The 25,416-nt window shown below is 54.9% G+C and overlaps 1 protein-coding gene across 5 annotated transcripts in view; it reads left to right on the top strand.

The window, feature by feature from the left end:
* CTTN (cortactin) overlaps positions 1 to 23,608 on the top strand; it is a 34,656-nt gene extending 11,048 nt beyond the window's left edge. For 4 of the 5 annotated variants that reach the window (XM_045558216.1, XM_045558218.1, XM_045558217.1 and 1 more), the window contains exons 6-18: positions 3,175 to 3,285; positions 4,400 to 4,454; positions 5,342 to 5,452; positions 7,255 to 7,365; positions 7,897 to 8,007; positions 8,909 to 9,019; positions 10,363 to 10,418; positions 12,963 to 13,032; positions 14,299 to 14,447; positions 17,205 to 17,294; positions 19,364 to 19,541; positions 20,410 to 20,481; positions 22,081 to 23,608. In XM_045558216.1, the coding sequence (XP_045414172.1) occupies positions 3,175 to 3,285; positions 4,400 to 4,454; positions 5,342 to 5,452; positions 7,255 to 7,365; positions 7,897 to 8,007; positions 8,909 to 9,019; positions 10,363 to 10,418; positions 12,963 to 13,032; positions 14,299 to 14,447; positions 17,205 to 17,294; positions 19,364 to 19,541; positions 20,410 to 20,481; positions 22,081 to 22,217 (1,362 nt within the window). In that variant the 3' untranslated portion in view covers positions 22,218 to 23,608. The remainder of the gene's footprint in view (positions 1 to 3,174; positions 3,286 to 4,399; positions 4,455 to 5,341; positions 5,453 to 7,254; positions 7,366 to 7,896; positions 8,008 to 8,908; positions 9,020 to 10,362; positions 10,419 to 12,962; positions 13,033 to 14,298; positions 14,448 to 17,204; positions 17,295 to 19,363; positions 19,542 to 20,409; positions 20,482 to 22,080) is intronic. The other variant, XM_045558220.1, reaches the window with a different exon arrangement.
* Positions 23,609 to 25,416: the final 1,808 nt, after the last annotated feature.

Raw genomic sequence — 25,416 nt, 5'->3', positions numbered from 1 at the left:
GCAGGAAGATCCCTTGAGCCCAGGAGTTTGAGGTTGCTGTGAGCTATGATGATGCCACTGCACTCAAGCCTGGGTGACAGAGTGAGACCCTGTCTCAAAAAAAGCAAAGAAAGCGACGGACAAGCCTCTTGTGACTAGTCCTTGCTAGAGTTCAGACTGCCAAGTGGATGTTGATTGAAGTTGCTGACTTTGCCGGTACCTTAGGTTTTCCCCGCCCTAGGAGAAAGGAGGGCTTATTTGCTCCCTCTGCAGACAAGATGGTGTAGACTGCAGTGTGTTTGCGTGTTCTTCAGTAGAGCAGGTCTTTGCATTCTGCAGACGTCTCGTAAAAACGAATTTCCGAGTCTGAGCAACATGAGATTGTTCTGACCTGACAGATGTCTGCCTTTCTCCGTGGATGGAAGTGAAAGTCTCAGCCGGTGTTGGGTTCCAGTCAGTAATTTCATGCCTCTCCCTCACTCACGGCTCTTGTTAATATCTGACCTGGGCACGGGACAGTGTAGCTGTGCCAGAGTGAGCTGCATGTCCCTCTGTCCCTCAGCAGAGTGGACGATGTGGCCAGCCTGGGAGCACCCCAACCACATCCCCAAGTAAGCTGGAGCTGGAGTGGGGTGCGGGGCCATCTGCAGGAAAGAGACGGGTGTTGCTGTGTCACTGTGTCACTGCCACAGAGACATCCTGACACTGAGACAGTGTGCAGAGAAGAATCATCTTTGGATTCTAAAAAAAAGTCTGGGTAGCTTTCGGGAATGCAGATGAACAGACAGAACTCCGTGTGTTCAGGGCAGTGAAAGAGTCAGGTAGAAGCCTTTTCCATCCCAAACTGAGATGGCCCTGTGCTCGCCGGGCTTGTGGGGAGTTACAGCAAGGAGAAAAGAGAAATCTGTTCTAAAAATTGCCCCCCAGCTCTGGGTTGGGAAAATTACATGTTGGGGAAAATAATAAAAATGTATCAAAGAAGAGCCTAGTAATGGACCTATAGTGATCTAGCTTCTCTGCTCCTGCTCAGATGGTGTTTCTGGCTGGGCTGCCTCTCACTCAGCCCTGACCCACAGCTCAAGCCCTGTCTAGTCCAGGAAGCTTCCCTGAAGAGCCCTGCCCTCCCCTGTGCCCCAAGAGGCCGCCTGTCCCCTGTGCCTTCTCTACCATAGCTTGTGCTCCCTTGCTTGGTCGTCACTGGCACATTGTGCCGTCCTTTCTACCGAGACACTCCCCTCCGGGCTGGGCTTTCTGAGGGCCGGGGCCGTGAGCCACGCTGCTTCTCCTGGGAGGGTGAATCCAGCGAGGGGCATCACCGCTGTCCCTGCCAGCTCACAGCACCCCCCGCCCCACTGGGCATTTAGGAAAGGTTAGCGCTCAGCTCAGGTGAGCACCACAAGCCAAATCTGTCATCCAAACTAACTCAGATTCCAAACCCAAGAAGAAATGGCTTAAGGTATTTGTAACCTGCTCTCTCCAGAAATTAAAAAAAAAAAAATTGAGATCTCTGTGTTAAGAATTCAGGAATATGCAATAGAGACTTCCAGAGTAAAACACTTTTGGGACAGGCACACATTTGTAAGAGGAGCCTGGCCAGAAGCTGTGGAGTTCTGTTACCGCTGTTGTCTAAGCACACTGTACCCTCCTTTTGGGGACTCGAGGTGGCTGGAGTCCATCAGGTCGGCTTCCTCTTCCTCCCTGGTCTCTGTGTCCTAGAACCCTGAGTTTAAGCACTCACTGACTAGCTAGTAGCAAGTGTGGTTTTGTCAATTTAAGATCAAAGACAATTTTAGGGATAAATCTGTTTTAATCAGAAAGCTAGAAATGTTACCAGGCTGTCATTCTGGCCATATTTTTAGAACGGGTTTCTTATAACTTCTCTCCGGTGGAAACTCACGCCAGGGAAACCCTCTGGCACAGCTGTCTCTTACCGCCTCTGTGTGTGTCCTGGGGGAGACCCTGGAGGCTGCGGTGGGCAGGCTCTGCCATAGGTGATTTTGGAGGCAGTGGCTCGTGTGGACGCTCAGGCAGCTGCTGACCTCAGAACAAACGTGGGAAGAAGAGAAAGTGACACAGCTGTGGCGTTTAGAGTGAACCCGCCTTATTCATTAGGAGAGGGGACACTCAGTGCCCTGCGGAGCGATGGCTCTGTGGAGCATCAGGGTGGGGCTGATGCTGTTCACCGTGGGGCAGCCTCGATGGGGACACACAGGAGGTGGAGCAAGAAGAAAGCTCTGCACGTGCTGTGGGCTTTCTCCACGCCCCGTGCTGGGTCACATGTTCTCATCATCTGTAAAGGAGCCACTTGACCTCCCAGCCACTGTGGGGAGGGAGCCTCGAAGCCTGGGGCCTCGCTGAGCCCCGAGGGTGGGTCCAATGGGGCTGAGCGGGCCCAGGGGCTTTGTGGACCATAGGGTTGGTCAAAATTGCTGAACTGGGTGGTTGAGTCAGAAAAGCAGCCGTAGCCAGTATGTCAGTGAATGGTTGTGGCTCTGTGTTCCAGAAAACTTTCTGTACAGAAAGAGCTGGGCACTGGGTCTGGGCAAAGGCCATGGTGGCTGAGCGCACATAGAAAGCTTCACCTCCTGGCTTTGCTGCCTGGTAGATGTGTGACCTTGAACAGAATGTCCCTGAACTTGTGCCCTTTTCTGGTGGGGGCTGACGATGCTGTTGGTGATGCTGGAATGAGCTGGTGCAGCACCTGGCTCCCTGCCTGAATGGGGTGCGTGCTCAGTAGATACAAATCTGAATCTGCCTTGTAACTACAACGTACGTGTGTGTTTCAGTTTGTTAGCAAAATCAGTATTTTTTGTCCTGATTCTTGGGTCTTATGGTATGCAAATGTCTCATGATTAGGGCAACTGTTGCCAACAGTCTCCACATAAGCGGGTCTTATGAACTGTGTCACAGGCTGCTGGCCCTGTGTCCTTTCTTCACAGCGATCGATTGTGTCAGAAGCCTCTGTCTATGGCTGGGGTTTGTGGATGGCTTCCCGGGAGCCTCTGGGCTGGGGTGGGCAGTGAGCCCGCAGGGGATGGGTAGCTCAAGGCTCCGGTTCCCTCCAGCAGCCTGAGTGCCCCTTTGTCGGCTCTCAGGTTGGGTGGGTGGCTTTCCCCTTGGTGCCTGCACTGGGAGGAGGTCAAGAGCCATGCTGTCGTTTGGTGTATAATACTGTGTGTTTGGACCCTGTTCCAGTCAGCTGTCGGCCATGAATATCAGTCGAAACTTTCCAAGCACTGCTCGCAAGTTGACTCTGTCCGGGGCTTTGGAGGCAAGTTCGGCGTCCAGATGGACAGAGTCGATCAGGTGAGAGATGGGCGGGGCCGAGGCAGTTGGGAAAGGGGGTGTCTCCGGAGAGCAGAGCTGCCTTCAGCATGACCTGCCGCTGCCGTGCATGTCCTTTGGGCCACATGGAGTAGCACACAGGTGCACTCCAACTCCCCTGGACTACAAGGGGGGCTGCCGGACCCAGGGACTCCAGGGCTCTTCCCGTCCCAGGATGCTCTGGGAGCCTAGGCCACCAGGTGAGGAAGGAGGACAGTAATGTGTTTGCTGTAGCAGTCCCTGTGGTCATTCTGAGTGCTGGACAGCCTGAGATTTGTCCAAAAATGTGCCAGTGGGGACCAGCTCCATCCTCCTTTCCCATGTGTCACCGTGACAAGGTGATGGTCAGAGCCTGTGCCGTGGAGTGTGATGCACACTAGGTGTCCAGGGTTCAGGCTAAGCATCCAGATGTTGTGGCAGTTCCAGGCCTGAGCCTGTTCTCGCATTTCTTTGGCTCGGGGATGTCAACCCCTTTGTTTTCTAATGAGATAGTCAGGATCCTGGAATGACTCGCTGCAAGTGGCAGACCTGGATAGACCTCAGTCTGCGTTCTGGCGTTGTGACACATTAGCTGTGTTCTGAATTAACGTGTGTATGATGTGGAGGTGGTAATACCTGCTGCACGGGGCCGTGTGCAAAGCGGGTGCCACGGTGTGTGCTCGCTGGCGTCTGTGCCTAGCCCGCGGTGATATACATGGTGGCTGCTGCAGTTCTCCTTGCTAAATTAACGTTGTTCTTGGTGTGGCTTGTTGAAAAGCGAGTTTATATGTAGCATATGGAATTGTTCCAGATTGGCGTTGTGTGGCTGAAATGAATCAGCTGAGCATGCTCTGCAGCAGTGTGCTGGGGAGGGCAGGTCACCATGGGTACAGCTTGGCCTGTGTAGCTCACTGGGCTTTCTGGAGTGTTTTGGGGCATGTAGACTCAAAGCACCAGAGCTTTGGCATTAATTTTACTTGCACTTGGCTCAGGAAACCACAGGCCAAAAATAACATTGTGTTTTTAAAAATTTCATGTATGTTGTGAACTCAGGGATTGTTTTGGAGACATTTAAAAATGCATTGTCCTGTCCTTCTTTGTCTTTTGGTGACCACAGTCTGCTGTGGGCTTCGAATACCAGGGGAAGACCGAGAAGCACGCGTCCCAGAAAGGTGAGGCATGGAAGGTACAGAAAGCACCCTGCGGTCAGCTGGGCCTTAGAGTCACAGTCCCCTGGAGCCTGTTCTCGGGTGGGTGGGCTGTGGCCGCAGTGGGGACTCTCTCTCTCCTTAAAGTTTCTGGGTCACCTGAAACCATAAGATGGGTATGTTCCCGTAGCGCAGCACCCGCGAAGCCCTGGCATCCGGCATCGTGGCCTCGTGGCACGCCTCCCACCTGCAGCGGAAGCCGCCCTCCCTTCATCTGGGCGGTGCTGCTCCTAGAAAAGTTAGCGCTCCGGCTTGGTTGGCAAAAAACTGCCTTCTCTCCCAAGGATAGAAACCAGAGTTGTTAAATTCTTATTTTTGTTATAGACGTACGATCTTACCATGGCAATGATTAATCTTTATTATGTCATCCTGGTCTCTAAAGCCATTTTTAAAAGATGAAATCGTATCGCTTTTTGGAAGTCCTCAGTGTGTTTTTTGCAAGCTTGATTAATTCCGCCTCTTATGTGTTATCACGTAATCCGGGACACAAGCTCTCGGCGCTCGAGCAGGCCAGGCAGTGTTGGTGGCCTCCACTGGGTGTGGGGGAAGAGTCAGGGCTTTTCTGCAAAGTGTCACCTGTACTCTAACCTGTACTTGACCAGGTAACTTTCAAGTGGGCCCGCAGCTTCATTCTTGCCAATGCGAAGGGCCTGCCCTGGACCAGTGGAAAGGGACCAGGGCTCCTTTGTGCACATTGTCACCTGTATGGAACAGTGGGTAGCTTGCTGTGTCTTTTAAAATGTGTGCTTGATGTCTCTAGGAGTCATAATCCCCAGACACTTTTGTTTGCAAAAAGGGGCGATCGAGTTGGTCCTCAGCCTCACGTGCTGACTGCTGCCCTGTCTCCTCAGACTACTCGAGTGGCTTTGGTGGCAAATACGGCGTGCAGGCTGACCGTGTGGACAAGAGTGCCGTGGGCTTCGACTACCAGGGCAAGACGGAGAAGCATGAGTCACAGAGAGGTATGGGGGCACTGCCCGGTCTTCGCCCATATGTTTGCAGACACGAGGGGATTTTCTCCCCTGTACAAGCTGGGCTAGGTTCATTGTGTATAATCGCTTTTTTTTAAACTTAAGCTGATTTGGTGTTCTCTTCATATCAGAATATATGGACTTTTCCTGTTTTTAATGGCTGCTCAGTCCCCCCACTGTATGAAGATTCCCTAGTCTAGCATTCCTCTTTTGAGTGTGCACTTTAGGTTATTTCCAATTCTTTGATGTTAAAAGTTGAATGCAGGCCGGGCGCGGTGGCTCACGCCTGTAATCCTAGCACTCTGGGAGGCCGAGGCGGGCGGATTGTTTGAGCTCAGGAGTTCGAGACCAGCCTGAGCAAGAGCGAGACCCCGTCTCTAGTAAAAATAGAAAGAAATTATCTGGCCAACTAAAATATATATAGAAAAAAATTAGCCGGGCATGGTGGCGCATGCCTGTAGTCCCAGCTACTGGGGAGGCTGAGGCAGTAGGGTTGCTTAAGCCCAGGAGTTTGAGGTTGCTGTGAGCTAGGCTGACGCCACGGCACTCACTCTAGCCCGGGCAACACAGTGAGACTCTGTCTCAAAAAAAAAAAAAAAAAAAAAGTTGAATGCAGTGAATATTCTCATACCTATGCCGTACACACGAGTGATTATTCAGAAGAGTCAATTCCTAGAAATGGAATTGCTGGGTCAAAGCATAGTGAATTTACGATTTTGAGAGGTACTGCCAAGTTATCCTCAGAGGCTGCACTGCTTTTGTCTCGTCGCTACGACATACCCTGTGAATGAACGGTCACTCGAAGAACCTTTCCTGGAGCTACAGCCGTCGTGACCTGTTGGTTCCCCTGCACCATTTGTTTTCTTTGGCCTACACTTTTAAGTTTTTAAAAATAACAGTCAACATTTGAAAACTGAGAGCCTTAATATTTAAAAAGTCCAGGTTTCTCTTTAGAAAACACCACTGAGAGGTGGTCACACCGGCTTGACATTTCCCGGAGGAAAGCGCCAGCGGGCCTAAGGGGCAGCTCTGCCTGGAATTTGCTGTGAGGCTCCCCTGGTCCCTGGTCCCTGCTCCCTACCTGCCGGCCTCCCAGGGGCCCCTTTCTTGGCTCTGGCATGTGCAGTCCTTGCCTGCTGTCGTGGGTTAGTTTACTCTGCTTTTTGTTCTCTCTCTTCCGGGGAATAAACCATCCTCCTTTGCCAGTCTGCACAGGGCGCAGCAGGGCCTTAGCGAATGGTGTGCAGAGAAGCTGTGCAAACACGCCCCGGGGAGTCTGGGAGCACAGGCCCAGGTGCCGTGGCAGGTTAAGGCCCCTGTGATGTCTCGGGCCTTCCCTCCCAGGACTTGGTCTCTGCATTCTACGCCATTAAAGCTCCCAGAGAGATTCATGTTTTACTGTCAAAATAACGTGCTAGGTGACTTTATTCTGCATAGAACTGATGTTTCTGAAAGTTGCACTGTGCACATCCTATTTCCTGGAGGCTCCTTCTGGCACCTGCTGCTCTGGGTCATCCTCATCTCAGAAGCCCTGTTACAGTGATCGGCGCCTGCTGTCTCTTGGGAAGGATGATGCTACAGTTACTAGTCTGCTGTATTTGCCACTCTGTACTATTACACATAAGTAGTACCTTTAAATACTGTCCAGGTTGCTCAGTGATCTTACAGTGAGCCTGACTTTTGTTTTATTTTTTAAATTAGAGATAAAAGTAGTTTCTTAAAGGCTGCTAAGACCCTAGCATGTTGACTGATTTGGTTGCTCGTTTTTAAATGGTACTTGTTATTGTTTTTAGATTACTCCAAAGGTTTTGGTGGCAAATACGGTATCGACAAGGACAAAGTGGACAAGAGTGCCGTCGGCTTTGAGTATCAGGGGAAGACCGAGAAGCACGAATCCCAGAAAGGTGTCTTCAGTTTTATCTCATTCTCCAGCCAGAAGCTATTAACATGACAGGTGTTAGCCAAAATAGAAAAGAGAAACAACGCTTAAAGTAGATACCTCTTTTTAATTAAATATTCAACTTTAAAACAGCAAATCCAGAAACATAGCTGTGAAATGAGAAGTCAAATGTTTACACTGTTGTTGGCTGGCAGACCCCCAGCAGGGTTGCTTATGACAGTGGCCGTGCACCGCACGTCTGTGTTGCAGTGTCGACACGGTGCTGCCTCCCAGGGCTGGCAGAAGCTGCATGCGTTGGAGCTGCTTCTGGGGGTCCCATCTGTGTCTAGTAATGATACTGAGATTCTAGGCTCATTTTCTGGCCACTCTACACGGAATCCCTCTTAAAGGATATCACCTAATGTTTTACCAAAGATCCAGGAGGGAAAGGATGGATTTAGCGAGTTGTGTGTATTTAACTGCATTGAAACGTATTTTCTGCCTGTGACCCAGGCTTCCAGTTACTGATAGATTATGGCCTTTTATGTGCATGTAGACTATGTGAAAGGGTTTGGAGGAAAATTTGGTGTGCAAACAGACAGACAAGACAAATGTGCCCTTGGCTGGGATCACCAGGAGAAATTGCAGCTGCATGAATCCCAAAAAGGTACATTCCCTTTGACTACCCGTACGCAAGATCATTTTGGAAGTTTGTTTTCATTCATTCCTAGGTCAATTGATGTGTTTTGTGTTTGCTTTGTTGTTGTCACAGTGTTGTGCTTCACTGTTTGAAGTTGTCCTGTGCCTTCTACAATGTCAGGACCCTTCAGCTAGTGTAGGGGTGACCCCTGCCCTCTCACACGGGGGGGCCTGGCCTGCAGGGCTGCGCCACAGGGGATGGGTTTACCTGGGGTCAGGAAACTCGGGTCAGCACCTGCAGAGCTCTCTGCGATGCTGTTTGTTTCCTGCCTTCAGGGTGTGGCACAAAAGCTGCAGTGTTGTAGTCCATGGTTTCTTGTTTGTAAAGTGGCAGGAGACTCTTCCTTTCTAACCGGAAGTGTTTTCTTGTCAGAGTGGGAACCCTGTCCTGGGAAAAGGAGTCCGAGGGGACTGAAAACCTTTCAGTGTAACCCGGACTTAAGCCAGGGGTCAGGCATGCCCATCCTTGAAGCCGGCGCAGCAGGGGGTGGGCTCACCTGTGTGGCTGTGTCTGATGTGTGTGTCTCTATGCAGACCTGCAGGTGCATTCTCTTTCTGCAGCGTGGGTAGGACCCTAGAAATGAACCTCAAAGCATGGAGTGGCTTTACTGAATTCCTTAAAATACAGCGCTTAGCCCGTTTCCAGATCCTGGCTGAAGTGTTCAAATTTTAAGTTTGTTCTTTAACCTTAACCTTCAGAGCCAACTTCTGACTGTGAGGCTGGAAGCTGGGTCTTTAAGGCCCTAAACTCAGCAGAGCTCTTGCTTTCTGGAAACGATGTATCTGATGATTGCCATGCTCAGACAGTTCTAACCCAGCTGTGTTTCCTCTCTTGGTTGTTTTCCCCACTGTCGCTTGTGGACTTTCAGATTATAAGACTGGTTTCGGAGGCAAATTTGGTGTTCAGTCCGAGAGGCAGGACTCCTCTGCTGTGGGGTTTGATTACAAGGAGAAGCTGGCCAAGCACGAGTCCCAGCAAGGCACAGTCGCCACCCCCCCCCCAGCCTCCTCCCTCCCCTTTGAGTGCAGCCACTTCTAGCACAGACTTCAGGGTCACCATCAGAGCCTGCAACACAGTCTTCCTAAGTCACCAACTGTCAGCTGCCAGGGGCTGCCAGGTGTAGTAAACCCACTATTGTGTTAGAGAGGTGTTAACTTGGGATTTCCTCCTCTTTTTCCCATTCACTTTTTTTCCCTATGACCTTTACGATTTCTGTGTGGTAAATTGTGGCAGTTAGTTTGCAAGTTTTATCGTTCCAACCACATGACCTGTCCAGTTTCTGGAATGGGGCATCTCTGGTCTGCTCCTGACCGTGGCGGCTGTGAGTCATTGAGTCACCGAGATGAGGAGAGACCTGTTTGGTTCAACCAAACCACTGACCTTCAGACCCGAGGCTGGTGGCAGTGAGGGCCAGGAGACAGGCACATTCTGTGTGGTTTCTGTGTTGCATTTGTGGTGGTGTTTTTGGCCAGGGGCAGGGTTTTTTTATTTGTTTGGGTGTGTTTGATGACATTGTCTACATGTAATATCCCCACACGGAGCCACACAGTATGGACGCAAAGCCAGCCAGCACCGTGTTCCTTAGAGCAGTTCCATTACCTTCAAGATTCAGAGTTGGTTATTAGAGCCTGGACACGTAATTGGAGAAGTGGGAGTCCCTAACTTACAGGGCAGACTTTAGGCTTTGAGCCGCAGTGTTAGAAGCACACGGCAGCCCTCAGGCGTGGGAAGGTAAACACATCTGGGGAGGGTCCCCTCAAGCTGCATGGAGGAGGCCGTTGGGTCTCTGTGGCATTACTGCTGCATGACAGTGTGACTTTCATGTGGATCTGTGTTGCTGCAACAGAAGTATTTGGCTGGCAGAATTTCCACATGGATTTTTTTTTTTCTTTTAAAAAGCAAGAGAACAAACTGCGATTGAGCCTCTTTTTAGCGCTCAGTCGAGCAGGAGCACAGGAATCATGAGACTAAGCCCGTGCTGGTGCGGAAGACTGTGCTATTGAAGTGACGCGTTGCAAAGGCCTGTCCCGTGCCCTTTCCTCAGCTTAGTCCCCCTGCCTGCTGCCCGCCAGCCCCGTGCCCCTCAGGAGAATGCCCAAGCATGCCCCAGGCCTGTGCTCTGCCTCTCACCTGCCTGCGTGCCCAGGGCCAGTGTCACGTGCGAAACTTGCCTTGCCAGTAAAGACAGCATTGGTGGTCCTCGTTTCCTTCTGCGCTGGGTGCACTCTCTTGGGCTGTTTCTGGTCTGTCTGCATGCATCTGCCGCCAGCCCCGGGCCTGTCCTCGACCTCAGAGTAAAGGTTGTGTTTTGCCCCATTTCAGACTACTCCAAAGGATTCGGGGGAAAATACGGGGTGCAGAAGGATCGGATGGACAAGGTAAGTATTTCAGACCTGGGGCTAGTATTTTCTGCCAACAAATTTGGGCATTTATGGGGCTCTTGGTGTGTCAGCCCTACAGTCTCATGGATGTTCTTGGTGGGCATGGCTCATGGTTCTGGAAGTATACCCAGTGGTGGGGCGCACACCATTCCTGTCACAGATGGCCCTGTGCTCCTTGGGGCAGTGCTGTGGGATAAGTGCTGTCACCATCCCTCTTCCCTAGCCACAGCACAGTGATGAGTGGCTGGGCCACCACTGGAACCCAGGTGTTTGACATGAGTGCCTCCGGGGCATGTGGTCAGTTGAACGTTAAATCAAATTGGAAACTGTGTTCTCTGGTCACATCAGCCACATCGTAAGAACTCAGCAGTCACATGTGATTGGTGGCTGCCCCCTGTGGACGCACAGCTCTCAGCGTTAGCGTTCTCATGGCAGGTCTGAGGGACAGCCTGGGGCTGTAGTCTTAACCACCAAAAGGCGTTCCTATGGAAACTCATTTTGCTCTCCCATTGGGGATTCCCTCATTTATCTTTTCACTTTTGACTGGTTTCACAGCCTCGCTGAGTCAGTGTTGAGTATATGAAGTGATTGTTTTTCTCATCCCTAATCCAATGCTTTCAGAAATACTAGAGTTATCGTTAGACTGTGTGTGGGGTTATCCAGACTGGCCGGCTGGGCACTGCTGTCGTCTGCCTGTGTGATGAGCCTTTCTTTCTGTCTGTTGTATCGAGTCTAGCTGCGTAGACTCGAGGACCCCCCTACCCTGAGTCTGCTCCTGTGCGTGGCCTGGGGTCATGGGCCGCAGGGCTGTCCATGGCTCTGCTGCCATGGGGCTCACTGCTGACCTCGCAGACAGTGTTGCCAGTGGACTTGCCCCATGGCCAGGGCTCCCGACTTGGGCCCTGGGGGCACAGGGGAGGGCAGGAAGTTGGGCCGAGGAGTGGGGCGAGTGATAGCCTGACTCAATCCCCAGGGGTGGGTGGGGACCCAAGTTAGGGCAGATTCTGAAGAAGGGCCAAACTGCAGAGTGTGGAAAGGGGTGAGGGACTCACTGGTCCCCCGAGAGCCCCACAGACCACGGAAGGCTTTGCACTGCATGAGGTGACGTGAGCGGCCTTAGAAGGGGTCAGCAGGCAGGGGACGATAGTGGGAGCCCTCTGTGTGCAGGCTGGATCGTGGGGCACAGCCTGGGCCGGGATGTGGTTGTGAGGAGAGAAGCATCGTATGCCAGAGGTGCTCTCCGGTGGTAGAGCGGCAGGGCTTGGTGTTAGGTTTCAAGGGGAGCAGGGGAGGGAGGAGTCAGGGTGACCCCGAGGTGGACGTGGGGCAGCTGCCGAGGTGGGGACTTGGGTGAGTCTGCATACGGCCAGCGGGTAGACGGGGCTGGGACGGCCAGGAGAGTGTGCGGGGGTGAGGGGGGGGCGGCGGCAACCAGGGCTGCACCCCCATGATGGTAGTGGTCAGGTGGTCAGAGGAGGCTGGTCAAAAGGACTCAGCGAGGGGGAAAGGGCTTGGGAAGGTGACCTGGAATGGGTGGAGGGAAGGAGCTAGCTATGTGAGTCAGGGGTTGTGGGTTTTTTTGTGGCTGGAAGTTGAGGAAGTGTCTATATCGTTGGTGTCTGTGGTCAGAGTTGATGGTAATGACAGTGACCGCTGACCTCACAAAGACATGGAAGGAAATGTGTGAGGAGCCACCTTCAGTGTTGGGAGGAGGTTTGGTATTCTTTGTCGTGGTCTGCCTCCATCCGTGCTGGGAGGCCAACCCCCTGCAGCAGTCCCTGCTGGTGGTGCTGGCGCATCCAGGATTGCTGAGGCCAGTGGCCTTGACTTTGAACGGGTGTGAGCAACTCAAAGGCCTGGAAGTGGCCAACGTGGACCCAGGCGCTGGCTGCACAGAGGGCTGGTGGGGGGAGAGGGAAGGCTGCAGGGTTGGAGCAGAGGGAGGTGGGCGAGCCGCTGGGCAGACCGTCCCGGTCAGGAGGGGCCTGATGGGGCCGCTGCAGCTTCTGAGCCCCAAAAGTTGCGGTCAGAGGGAATGAAATGCAGGATGCAAGTGAGGATGGACATCGGTTTCTAAGAGCCCTGCCAGGCTGCGCCTGCGTCGGCCGTTAAGCGGCAGCCGTGGCCCCGCGTGGCAAGCAGGTAGGACTGTGCTGCCTGGGAAGTGGAGGATCAGGCCAGCAGAGGCCCACGTGTGTCCCGAGTGTCCTTCCAGGCTCTGAGTAAGAGTTGAGGCCCCTCTCGGTGGTGAGGGAGGGGAAGGCTTGAGGAAGTACCCAGGACAGATTTGTGACGGAGCAGATGGGGGGAGAGGTGGCTTTTATTCTCGCGCTGACTCATGGTCACCAGCAGGTGTGTGTGGTAAAGTTTGTCATGCCTCAGTTACTTTGCAGAATGGAGAGGTGGAGGTGAGAGTTCTGGGCTGTCTGGCTGGGTCTTTTGGAAGATCTGGGAGGCTCAGCATTTGCGTCAGTAGGAGCCACTGTGGGGCCTGACAGAAAGAGAAAAGTGCCTCCCTGATTCCTTTTCCTGTCTCCGTAGAACGCATCGACCTTTGAAGATGTCGCCAAGGTGTCCCCTGCTTACCAGAAGACGGTGCCTGTTGAAGCCGGTGAGTCCTAGCAGACCCCCAAAAGCACAGTGTGGCTTTCCTGGGAAGAAAGTCCATGATATGTGGTTTTTCCATACAGGAAAATGCGGATGGCAAAAGGATAATTTGTGAAAGGGAGCCAGGAGCGGACGGGGTATTCCTGGAGAGCGTAGTTGTTACTGTACATTTTGGGGAAAGAAATTGACAGTCCTTTTGATGAAGATGCTCTTTGCTCCTGGAGAGGTGAAGAGGCGTCTTTCAGGCACAGCACTGTGGGCTCTTTCAGTGGGGTCTGTTTGGAGGGGCACTTCCCAGATCAGAGAGGGGAAGTCTGCACTGCTGGTGACAGGGTTCTGGGAGCAGCTCGGGCACACCCACTGCTCCCTGAGCCAATCAGCCATGGCCATGACCGGAGGAAGGAGTCAATAATATCTGTGCGCAGACAAGAGGAGACGTCTCCGCTTCACACTCGTGAGCCCTTGACCAGGCAGCTCGAATGAAATCTGTCCTTTCAGGTGTCTTTTTGGGCACACAGTAGAATCAGACGTGGGCATGCCCTGAAGAGAGAATCGTTTAGTTGGGGAAAACATTAAACATGATAGCAAATGCTAAATTCAAAATAGGAAGCTGAGATCCACGGTGCTGTGAGTGCCCTGATCTGAGAGTCTTAGGGCTCTTGGGCCCAGGACACTTTGACACACATGAAAATTAGTGAGGGCCCCGGAGAGCTTGTGTTCATGTCGGTTATATTTGTTGATATCTACTGTACTAGACAATAGAGGAAAATTTTAAATTAATTCATTTAAAAATTAGAAAACAATTACATGTGTACACACAACACTTTTAGTGAAAAATGACTACATTTTGCAAAATAAAAGAACGGTGGCATTGTTTTACCTTTTTATAAATCTCTTTAATAAATGGCTGAATTCTCGTATCTGAGAATCTCACGCCTATACTCCTGGCTGCTCGGGAGGCTGAGGCAGGAAGATGGCTTGAGTCCAGGAGTTTAAGGTTGCAGTGAGCTTTGATGGCACCGCTGTACTCCTGGGCGACAGAGCGAGACCCTCTCTCTGAATGAATGAATGAAAGAATGTTTTCCAAGTCCAAGGCTTATAGTAATTCTCCGTCCTACCAAGCATGTAGCACCCTGCGATGGGCACACAGGGCTGGCTCTGGTTGGGTGGGCTGAGCAGTAGCTTGGGGAACCTTACCCTTCTCAGTGGGGGCGACTGGGGAGGGTTCTAGGTGTTTGGAGGCCAGGAGTCCTCTCTCCTCCGTCTGTAGTGACCAGCAAAACCAGTAACATCAGAGCAAACTTTGAAAACCTCGCTAAGGAGAAGGAACAGGAGGACAGACGGAAGGCAGAAGCAGAGCGAGCCCAGCGGATGGCGAAGGAGAGGCAGGAGCAGGAAGAGGCCCGGAGGAAGCTAGAGGTGAGTGAGGGGCAGGGCCTGGGCTGGGCAGGAAAAGCCCGGACGTCCGGACACCCAGGCCTGCCAGCCACAATGCAGAAGCCGAGGAGATGGGGGCTCTGGGGCTGCACTTACTCTTTCTGGGCAGGCCAGAGGGTTCCACTGGAGAGTGTTTAACTCACATTTGAGGCTCCCCTGCAAGTTGGGAGCCGCACATATGGTCTCTAGCCTTGCCAATCCAGCCCTTGGTGACCCGCCAGCTGCACTGTCCTGACTGCCCTGTCCACGAGCTGTCAGTGGGTATGTCCAAGTTCTGTGTGATTCCTTTTCTGTGGAGTTCCTGTCAGAAGTTTGCCTCTCTTCTCAGCCCTCACCTTCCGGGTCCTGCTCGTTTCTCAGGTAACAGGTTAAGAAGGGAGCCGGCGTGAGGAAGCAGCTCTGCTCTCCCCAGCCTTGCTTCTGGAGCCTGGGCTGCGGTGTGGCTTGTGCCTCTTGTAGCTGTTTGTTCACTGCGGGAAGGAGAGTGGGCTGTGGGAAGTGGGCAGGGGAGCCAGGACTTTCTCTTCTGAAGTTTCTCTAGATGGGCCCGGTGTCTGGGCGCTCCAGTCCCTGCTTGCCACTGGGCACCTGCGGCTCGGCGACAGCCCACCTTTCCGTGGTGTCTTGTTCTCATCTGTGAAACACAGGTGACAATACTCTCTTTGGGGTAGCTGGGAGTAGAATCCGAAAGGATGCATGCGAAGCTGTTCTGTAAACTGTGGAGCCTCGTGTGAGTCCTTAGACATTTCTTCCCACAGTCCGTGGTTAGGGTTCTGCAAACGCCCGCTGAGGGGGAGCGTCTGGTTGGGAGAATTAGCACGCAGCAGGCGGGCGATGCTGGGGCCAGAGACGTGGATAAACAGGCCCTGGCACGTGTGCCACACGCAGTGGAGTAGACGTGATGGCGAATTCACAGAGCTGCCCTTTGCCATTCCTCTACCTCTAGGCAGTCCTAAGGATTTCTCTCCTTCGCGGTGTTTAGCAAGACGCTGGCGTTCTCTTTGTTGCGGAACACACAAATACTCGCACAGGCCTCCCCACTGCTGTCTCGTCCCTTCAGATAATTCATGCTTTCCGCATTTTATGACTTGGAATTTGACCCCTGCCATCCGAGTGCCGTCACACCCACAAGGTGCAGATGATTTGGTTGCTTGGGAAGACAAAGGCCGTAGATGGCTGCTGAGAGCCTTTCAGGGCTCCCTGCGGCCCCTCGGTGGCCGTCCTTCTCCATGTGCAGCCCTCCTGCCCTGTGCTGCCGGCTTCTCCCCGGAGAGTGGTCTCGGGCTGCACAGCACTGCTTGCACGCGGGCCCCTTGCTCTGGTGGAGAGGTGCTCCAGAAGGTCACCAAAGCTCCCCAGCAGGTGGGGACACCAGCATGCATCCATGTGTGCTTGTCCCCAGGCTGGGTGGCTGGCCGCTGGGAAGGCATTTCCTTGTGCCCCGCTGGGTGTGGGAGGGGCTGTGAATGGAGCCCACGGCCTACGGCTGTGTTAGTGAAGCTACCGCGTGTAACCCAGCAGCCAGGGCCTCTGCATTGTGGCTGGCAGGCCTGGGTGTCCGGACGTCCGGGCTATTCCTGCCCAGCCCGGGCCCTGCCCCTCCAGGGGCACACACGGCCACACTGGTACTGCGGGTGTCCCCAGTGAGTGGGGATTTACGGCTGTTCGGTGTGCAAGTCGGGGATGGGGTCCGGGGTCTCCAGACCTTGGGCAGTGCTCTTTTCAACAAGACTCGCTACTCCGGCCGTTGCGTCAGGGCCCGCTGCAGAGGGAGGAGCGTCTGCAGTGGGCGGGTGGGGTTCAGAGCCTGCTTCTGCCGGCCCCTGGCTGCGTGGCCCTGGGCATGCCACCTCCGCTCTCGTGGGCCTCCGCTTCCTCTGTGGTGACAGGCAGGCCGTCGGTGTTTGTTTCCTGGTGCTGCTCTATTAAACCACAGGCGTGGTGGCTTGAGACCACACACGTGACCTCACAGTTCCGGAGGTCGAAGTCCTAAATGGGGCCCAGGGCTGTGTGCGTTGCGGGGGCTCTTGTGGCCCTCCCTGCGTCCCTCCAGCCTCTGCTCTCCTCAGCACGTCCGCTCTGCCTCTCGCACTCCTCCCCTCTCACCAGGACCTGGCGATCACGTCAGATCCACCAGGCAGTCCAGAAAACTCCCCAGCTCAGAATCCTTGACTTTATCACGCCCGCGGTCCCTGTGGCCACGGGAGGTCACGTGTTCACAGGATCCTCAGCTTCCGCCTACCACAGTCCACCCTTTGGTGGCCCCCAAAACTCATGTTCATCCCACATATAAAACATATTCACCCTGTTTTAAGGTCCTAAATGTCTCAGGCTGTGACAGCATCAGCTCAGAGGCCCAGAGCCGTCACCTCCATCACGCAGATCACGTGCTGCTGGGGCTCAGCGTCGCAGCTCGGTGACAGTACCCGTGCATTCCCGACGGCACTCTGCCACCTGTCCCGTGGGCCATGTGGCAGCAGGAACGCTGTGGGCCACCACGGTCCTCTTCCTTGAGGCTGTGGACTGACTGCGTGACCTCCCCTTCAGAGCGCACCTGCCCTTCAGGCCCCCTGGGTGCTCAGCCTCGGTGCCCGGTGTCTCTGCTCCTTCACCCGGAAGGGTACCTGGAGCTGGGGCCCGAGCCTCCCCCAAACGCAGAGGGACTCTTGCCGTGGAGGCAGACGTGGTGACGTGGAGCAGCGTGGTGATGTCCTGACTGCTGTTTGTTTTCTGTGCCAGGAGCAAGCCCGAGCCAAAGCGCACACCCCGCCTGCGTCCCCCGCTCCCCAGCCGGCTGAGGAGAGGCAGCCTCCGAGCCCCGTCTACGAGGTTAGTGTCTCCTCTAGGTCTTCCATGAGTCTCCCACTTGCCTGAGGCGGGTTTCCTTCGTGTGGCGGGAGAAGCCCTTGCTGGGCCGTGCCGGGGGGAGGGGATGGCCTTGCCACTGTTCTGTGCCCGGGAGAGGGGCGGCCGGCAGTGTCTCCAGGGCCAGGGGCGCTGAGTGCTGTCCAAGGGGTAGTCCTTCAGGCCACGTGCCACCCTTCCCCTCTGTGGCCCTGGAGCAAGCCCCCCGCCACTGTCCTTCCTCATACCTTGCAGTCTGGCCGCCTGTCTCACCGTCCCCATGAGGCTACCTGTTGCCACCTCATGAGAGGGGTTGGTCTTCCTCTCACTTGCTTTCCACCTTGTTGGATGCTGGCCACGTTCCCTGCTGGAAATCCCATCCTCCCTCAGTGCCAAGGTGCTGCTCCCCCCGCGGTCCCGCTCGCATGGCTGCTCCTCTTCCGCCCCCGCCCTCCCGCGGCACCTCCTGGACGAGAGTTTTCCAGACGCCGCCTGGCCCTTCTTCTTGGTGTGGTCATTGGCGTGCAGTGACTCCCTCACACGTGTCCCCAGTGTCTTTCCTCATCCCTGAGTGACTAAATTGACTGCCTGACGTCTGGTGCCCCCAGGCTCTGAGTCCCCCTCCCCATGGGAGCAGCTGCCCCCGAGACCATCCCCACCACCCATGACCACGTCCAGCTGGGCCTGGCCCCTCCCGTGTGGCCACTGTCCTGGTCCACACGGTTGTCTTCTCTCACCTGGCAGTCAGTGATTTGCAGGGGATACCAGCTGAAGTCCCGAGGAGGTCCTCGAGCCCAGGGAGAGCTGTGGAGATGGGCCGGGCCAGGGCCTGGCCCCCAACTCGGTCGTGGTCTCGTCCCCTCTCTCAGCTCTCACTGCTATGATCTCTGCCTGTGCTTTATCTCGCCAGACCCCAGGTGGATGCGGCCATGGCCTCGTAGCTTGTCCCTTAATGATAAGAGGCCCTGCGCTGTCCTCATTCTGCCACATGCGCTGTCTGGCCAGCACTGAGAAGCTGGTCGTTTGGCGAGCAGGCCAGTGAGCGCGGTCCCTGGTGGGCGGGGGGCCACGTGATGGGGGTGCTGATGTTGGAAGGCTGCAGCCCAGCCTGGGCTGCCACACTGGGACCTGTCCTCCAGCCTCCAGCCTCTCCCCTCTGCAGCCAGGGCCATCTTACCCAGAGGATGCTCTGACCCTGTTAACCCCGCCGTGGTTCCCGGTGCCTGCCCTAGGGGTGATGTCGCTCTCCTTGGTTTTGCAGCAGCTCTTCCTACCTGGTTACACCCATAGACAGCCAGCTCTTGGCCACCGCCTCTTGCGGGAGCCCTGTGTGTGCAGTTCTGGGCCGTGTGCTGTGCTTTCTCTAACCCTTGGAGGGTCCTTCCGGTAGCCCCTGGTGGGAACATTGACGCCAGCCCTGTTGGAGGTGGGCAGGCAGATCAGAGTGTCCTCAGGACTCAGAAGTTACCGTGGTTTAAGTGGAGAGGTGTTTACTTCTAGAGAAGCTTTGCACTTGAATGTGGTTCTTTGCACAGAGGGTGTGGCTCAAACAGACCCCGGTCTGCAGGCGATCCCAGTCTGCAGGCTCTGCAGGCTCGGCTGCTCAGGCAGGGCTGGGGTGGCATGGAAAAGCTGCTGTCAGGTGTGGGGCGGGCAGTGCAGGGCAGGAAGGCTGGTGGCCTCAAGGATCTGAAAAAAGCGCCAACGTAACCCAAGAAAGACTCGCCCACAGGCCACAGCACAGGACGGGGTGTGGCTCCTGCCAGGCGGCGTGGGTTGTCGTTACTACAGGGCTGGGGAGGGTTGGGGTGTGTGGGAGGCCTGGATCCTCCAGGAAGAGATGGCACATGGGACTGTCAGCACGCACTGCCGTTTTGAAAATCCCGGTGTGCTCAATGTGCTTGTGGGCCGGCCTCCTTGTCCCATGTCTGTTTCCTCTGTCCTTGCTGGGGCTGGGAGATAGTCCGTGTGTTTCTGCTGGCTGGGGCAGCGCAGCCGCTACTTTGCAGAAGCCCCCATGGGCCGCCTGAAACGTCCATTTGCCACTTCCCCAGGACGCAGCTTCATTCAAGGTGGAGCCGAGCTACAGAGGCCCCGTGAGCGGGATCGAGCCAGAGCCTGCGTACGGCATGGAGGCTGCTGACTACCGAGAGGCCGGCGGCCAGCAAGGCCTGGCCTACGCCCCAGAGGCCGTCTACGAAAGCACAGAGGCCCCAGGCCACTACCCAGCAGGTACTGGGGGCCCCATGTTCCAGTGCCCTTCCCAGAGCGGGGAGCTCCCCTGTTCTTCCTGAACTGCCTCTGGGTCGCCTGTGAAGAGTGTCCCATTCATTCACCTGTCCCGCTTGTGCTGTGTCCACAGGGCCCCTGCCCCTGCTGGGGGTGCTCCGGACAAGCTGGGGCATGCACAGTCCCAGGAAGACCCTGCTTGCTGGGGCAGTGGGCAGGGGTCAGAGGAAGGGGGTGACGCTGCTCTCCTGTGTCCTTGGACAGAGGAAAGTCTGCAGAAAGCCGGGGTGTCTGGAGGGCTTTAAGGTCTTCCGTACGCTTTGAAGGTTTTGTCGATATTTCAGTCAGAGAGACACTAAAATTGGTCTTGTTTTATTTTTAAAAATGAGGTTTCATTTAATATATTTAGACAGGCTTAACATAAGCACTGTGTCCCACTTGGAGTGCTGTGAAAGTGGGTAGCATAGAGGGTTAGCTGCCTGGCTTTGAGAAGGTGCATCAGGGCGGGGCTTTCTACCTCCCCCTCAGTGTGACCAGGGGCATCTGATCGGCTCTGTCACGTCACTTTCCATGACACAGGACCTCCCTAACAATGCCGAGTTCTCCCGCTCTAGGAGTTACGCAGCGAGGATGGCCACTGTGCCCGCCAGGGGCACCATGCTCCCTGGTGATCTGGGAACTTGCCCTGAAAGCGGAGTCCTTTTCCTGTTTCTAGAAGGTGCCTCAGAGTAGAGCTGGGCTCACACTGCAGTTTCTTTCCTAGCCGGTTCCCCCACCCCAAATCTCAGCAAGTGTCATCTACAAAAACAGTAAAATGGGTCAGTGCGTGGGGGGGACTTGAGCTGCACTGAGGCTGGCTGTCTGCTTGCAGAGGAGAACGCCTACGACGAGTACGAGAACGACCTGGGCATCACGGCCATCGCCCTCTATGACTACCAGGCCGGTGAGCACGCGCGGAGTCGGGGCTGCCACACACTTCCTGCTCCTCTTCTAGGGACTCTAATTCTAAGAACCGGCCTTTGGTGCATTACAGTTTTTAGAAATAATCTGTGGGAATAGTTTCAGGACTGTTTTTAGAAAAGTTGCAAGTACTGTGCCAAGATGCCAAGAGCTCCCATCTCTCTCCCAACCAGATTCTGTCCTTCTCTGTACACACACACACACCCCTGTTACCTTTCGTCCTTCCCTGAACCCTCGGAGAGGTGCAGGGCTGCTCCTCCGCCCCTAAAGACCCCAGCCTGTGTTGCCCAAGACCAAGGACACCGGCCCTCAGGAGCCCACTCCACCCTCCTGGTGAGGAGGCCAACCCGGATGCCACGGTGTTGCCTTGTTCCCGAGGCCTTGGCAGTTTAGAAGAGGCGGCCTCACATCCTGGGCTGAGCTATGCTCTTGTGGCAGGAGGGCCACGGAAGCCATACGGCTCTCCCTGGTGCATCACGTCGGCTTCACGGCGTCTGTCTGTCCATTTGTCCCAGCCCATCTTGTGATCCACAAAGTCACCCCTCACCCTCAGCAGTGGACAAGTGTCTTGCGGGTGACTCGGCATCCACCTCCTGCTTTCTTCCCAGACTGCCCCACGGCTTCCCGCTGCCGTCCGTCCCGCACGCAGCCACCGCCCTCCCGGCTGGAAGAGCTTTCCCTGCCCGTCTTTACCCCTTTCACACACGCATTCATTCACACACGTGTGGGTTCTGTGACATTTCGGCACCTGTACTTTCAAAAGTGCTGTGGCTTCATCCTGCCACCTCCCATCCCGGCCTGTCACTTTGGGCTTCTCTACAGGTGGCCCCTTTTCATATTTGTAAGAACCCTCTCAGCCCTGTAGTGGCTCACACCCGTGATCCCAGCACTTTGGGAGGCCGAAGCAGGAGGATCACTTGAGCCCAGGAATTTGAGACCAGCCTAGGTGACATAATGAGACCCTGTCTCTACAAAAAAAAAAAAAAAAAATGAGCTGAGTGTGGTGGCACATGGCCGTACTCCTACTCGGGAGGCTGCCGTGAGCTATGATGAAGCCACTGCACTCTAGCCATGCAACAGAGTGCGACCCTGCCTCTTAGAATGCCTTTCCAGCCGTCCCTGCACCCGCCTCTCACACCCATGTTGTTCTTGGGGGGTAGTGGGCACCTGCCAGGAAGGGAACGTGGGCAGGGAGCGGAATTGCTGTGGTGGCCACATGGGTCCGTGAGGACGTGAGTGTAGGTTGGGGCTGGGGGTCCGTGAGGACGTGAGTGTAGGTTGGGGCTGGGGGTCCGTGAGGATGTGAGTGTAGGTTGGGGCTGGGGGTCCGTGAGGATGTGAGTGTAGGTTGGGGCTGGGGGTCCGTGAGGACGTGAGTGTAGGTTGGGGCTGGGGGTCCGTGAGGATGTGAGTGTAGGTTGGGGCTGGGGCCCGTGAGGACGTGAGTGTAGGTTGGGGTGGGGTTCTGTTTGAGGGGCTCTGGCAGGTCTGTGACCGCCTCGGCCCTGCTGGTGGAGCTGCGCTTCTGGCAGACCAGGGCGCACTTGCACTTCAGCATCTTTCTCTGTGACCTTTCCCCTAGCGGGCGATGATGAAATCTCATTCGACCCCGACGACATCATCACCAACATAGAGATGATCGATGACGGCTGGTGGCGCGGGGTGTGCAAGGGCAGGTACGGGCTCTTCCCGGCCAACTACGTGGAGCTGCGGCAGTAGGAGGCGCTGCGCCCGGTCTCACCGCACAGCAGGCCTTCTCTGTTCTTGGTTTTCGGTTTTGTTTTTGTGGGTTTTTGTTTTTTTTCTGGTTTGTTTTATTTTTTGATGGTGGGGAGGGAAATATACATATTGCTTTTATATTTAATACTTTTGCTGATGCTTTTGAAAATGTTTATGGCACAGAATTTGCTAATATATTGTAATCATGTTCCTTAGGAGGACTTCGGTAATTGTTTTTATGCATTTAAGATGTTTTCTTTTTTTGCCAAATTGACTGTCACTTGCAGCCACTTCAGGGGCCTTTAGTTCTCTTGAGGTCAGTATTGCGTGTCCTCGTGGGCAGCTGCAATTCCCCAGGGCAAACACGAGCTCTTTCAGGTCAGTGTCTATGGGTGTCAGGCAGGAATGACTGTGAGGTGAGGGGTCCCTAGGGTCTCTGTGTCTGCAGGAAGGGGGCAGGGCCTATGGAGGTGAGACCGGAGGTGCCCTGCCAGGAAGGAGGGATAACCCTGTGGATGTCATGCGGTGACAGCCCAGACTAGCGACGGCTTTAGCAAGGACCCTGCCTCTCTCCTGTTCCAGTGGCTCGGCTGGTCCTTGTCTCCACCCCTCCCCTGCCAGCCCAGTCCCCAGTGAGGTGGCCGTGGGGCCTGTGCCTCCGCCCTGCCTTGCAGTGGCTCTGAGTCTCCACACACCCCCTCCCTTGGCCATCTCCAGACCACGGCCCACAGTGACAGGCTCTGGGGCCTTACTGGTGAGGTTGAAGCTCGTGCTGGGCTTGGCTTGCTGGCACAAGACGCATGTCTGGACTGTCACTTGGACAATCCCTGGGCAGCCTGGGGTGGTGTGTGTCTGTTGTGTGGCAAACCAGCCACGTAGCTGTGGGAAGGCAGGTGCCTTCTCTGTTGTAAACTGCCAGAAACATTCTTCCCATCAAGGGGATTGTGCTGTTTTTGCCAAAATACATTCAGTTACTGTATAAGTTGATCAATTGACAGCTAAAAATAAGAAGTGCAAATGAGTGAGTGTTCCTCCCCACGGTGCCCCATGGCAGTTCTGGACACTGCTGTCCCTGGGCACCGGGGCCACTTGCTGCCTGGGAAACGCATCTCTCTCCCAAGAAAGCAGGGGCTGGACCAATGTGATGGTGCACAGTCTGGTGGACAGTGTGTCTTTCCAAAAGATCACGTAGAAATGTCTCAGGTATTCGGGACATTTAGTGATTGTAATGCACGTGTTTTCTTTCCTGAAGTGCATTTCTGCATATTCCTTGCTTTACCACAATTAGGTTGGGTTTTATATGCAACTTATTGTATCTGAATTCCTGTAGCACACCTCATAGGTATGATTTTTTTAAATTAAATACTCAAAATAAACTTTTTTTTGATCCACTCGCATGATTTGCTTTGGTCTTTGGTTACTCTGTTCTGCAGCTGAAGATGCCATGTTGGGGCCAGCGCACTCCCCAGCCCCCCTGGGCACACCCTCCTGTCATTGTGTGTGCCACACGCATTCTGCTTTAGTTCTAGACCAACTGCAGACTCCTTTGAAAGAGGCATGCTCCTTAAAGGGTGCATTTTATAAGGTGAAATATATTTACTGTCTCTGATCATCAATTTTTGGACAAAGATTCCAAGCAAAATAGGAAATTATGTGCGTAAAAATCATCTCTGAAGTACAGTTCTCACTATAAATCCCAGGTTGGCTGTGATGTAGCTAAAGGTCTTATTTTCCTTAGAGGCACAGCAAGTTAAAGCCTGGGGGGACAGTGGCACTGAGCAGAGAGCTGGCTGGCCTGGGGCCTCACGCCTGGACGGGGAAGTGGCGGGAAGGCCAACTTCCATAGCGTAGGCCGGGTCTTTGGAGCCCCCGAGATGGTGGCAGAGGGGCCTCGTGCTTCCACCTCCTGGCTGGACTCAGCTCCGTGGTACCTGTGACAATACGTGTGCCGTTCATGGGCAGCTCCCAGACAGTGTGGCAGAACGATTTGAAGCTTCAGGAAAAATTCCTCTCACCATCCCTGAAAGAAATGGGGGAGCAAAGCAAATCACAGACGTTGCAAACAAGCGCGTCCTTCCCATCTACGGGAAAGGGCGTCTACCGTGGCTGCCGTAAGGTGATAGTAGGGAGGCCCCAAACCCCAGGTCCCAGCTTTGGCCATTTCACTTCCTATGTCTCGTCAGGTCTCCCTTGACACCCTGCTGCCCTGTGTCCTGCTGGTCCTATCTGGAGCCCAGGACCGTGTGCTGGTGGCTGCCTTCTCCCTATCCTCTGGGGTCCCTGGTGCCCTCCAGGTGAGCCAGGTCCCAGAGCAGCTTCCGGCCCCCTGAGCTGCCTGGCTTTGGCACATGCCTGGGGAGGGTCCCAGACCTTCCACTCAGCCCTCTGTCTTTGGAGACCGGAGTGGTGTTGACCTTTTGTTTCCAAGCTAAAACTGGAGGACTGTCCCTAGTCCCAGGGGTGTAATGGTGGTTTTCTTACAAATCAGGGATTAACAAGTTGTTACTGGCCCTCCTATTCCAGCCCCAGGTCTGCTGCCCGCACATCCCTACCTGCCCTGATCTGGAGAGAGGTGACAGGTGGCTTCCCTGGGGTTACCTGGACATGCCTGCAGGAGCTGGGAGCCGGGCCCTGGAGAGCCTGGTTCCGGCTCACAGCCCCTGCCTGTTGGGCCTTCCCCCCAGCCTTCAGTTACGCTGACACACCCTGGCACCCTTTGCAGCCTGGGTGGCAACAGACCCCCTCCCCCCACCACAGTGTTCCCCGGGCACTGTATCCTCCCGTTAACCATCACTGCCTTCAGCTTAGTGAGTGCCCCTTGCCAGCTCTGCTCGTGTGATCCAAACCCGACAAGGCCCTGATCTCCCATGACAGTGCAGGCACAGGTCCTGTACTTGGGCATGGGCACCCAGCAGGGAGGCTGGGACCACACGTGGTTACAGAGGGTGGAAGGACCTGTCTGCCAGGTGAGAGGTTACAGCCACCTGCAGGGAGGCCGGTCCTGAAAGAGTGGGGCAAAGAGGTTTCTACACAAGGGGAGGGGCTGGTGGGGGTGGACGCGGTGGGGGAGCCAGGATACAGGGTCTAACAGAGGGACGGGGTTGTGCAGAAAGGTTCCCCACTGGCCCACTGTTTGCCCAGTGTGGCCCTGTCCATGAGTACAGAGGGACGGGTGTGGTGCTCAGCAGGAATGGGACAT

This window comes from Lemur catta, chromosome 7 (genome assembly GCF_020740605.2).
Source record: "Lemur catta isolate mLemCat1 chromosome 7, mLemCat1.pri, whole genome shotgun sequence".
NCBI lineage: Eukaryota > Metazoa > Chordata > Mammalia > Primates > Lemuridae > Lemur > Lemur catta.
This window is presented reverse-complemented; position numbering and strand designations above follow the sequence as displayed.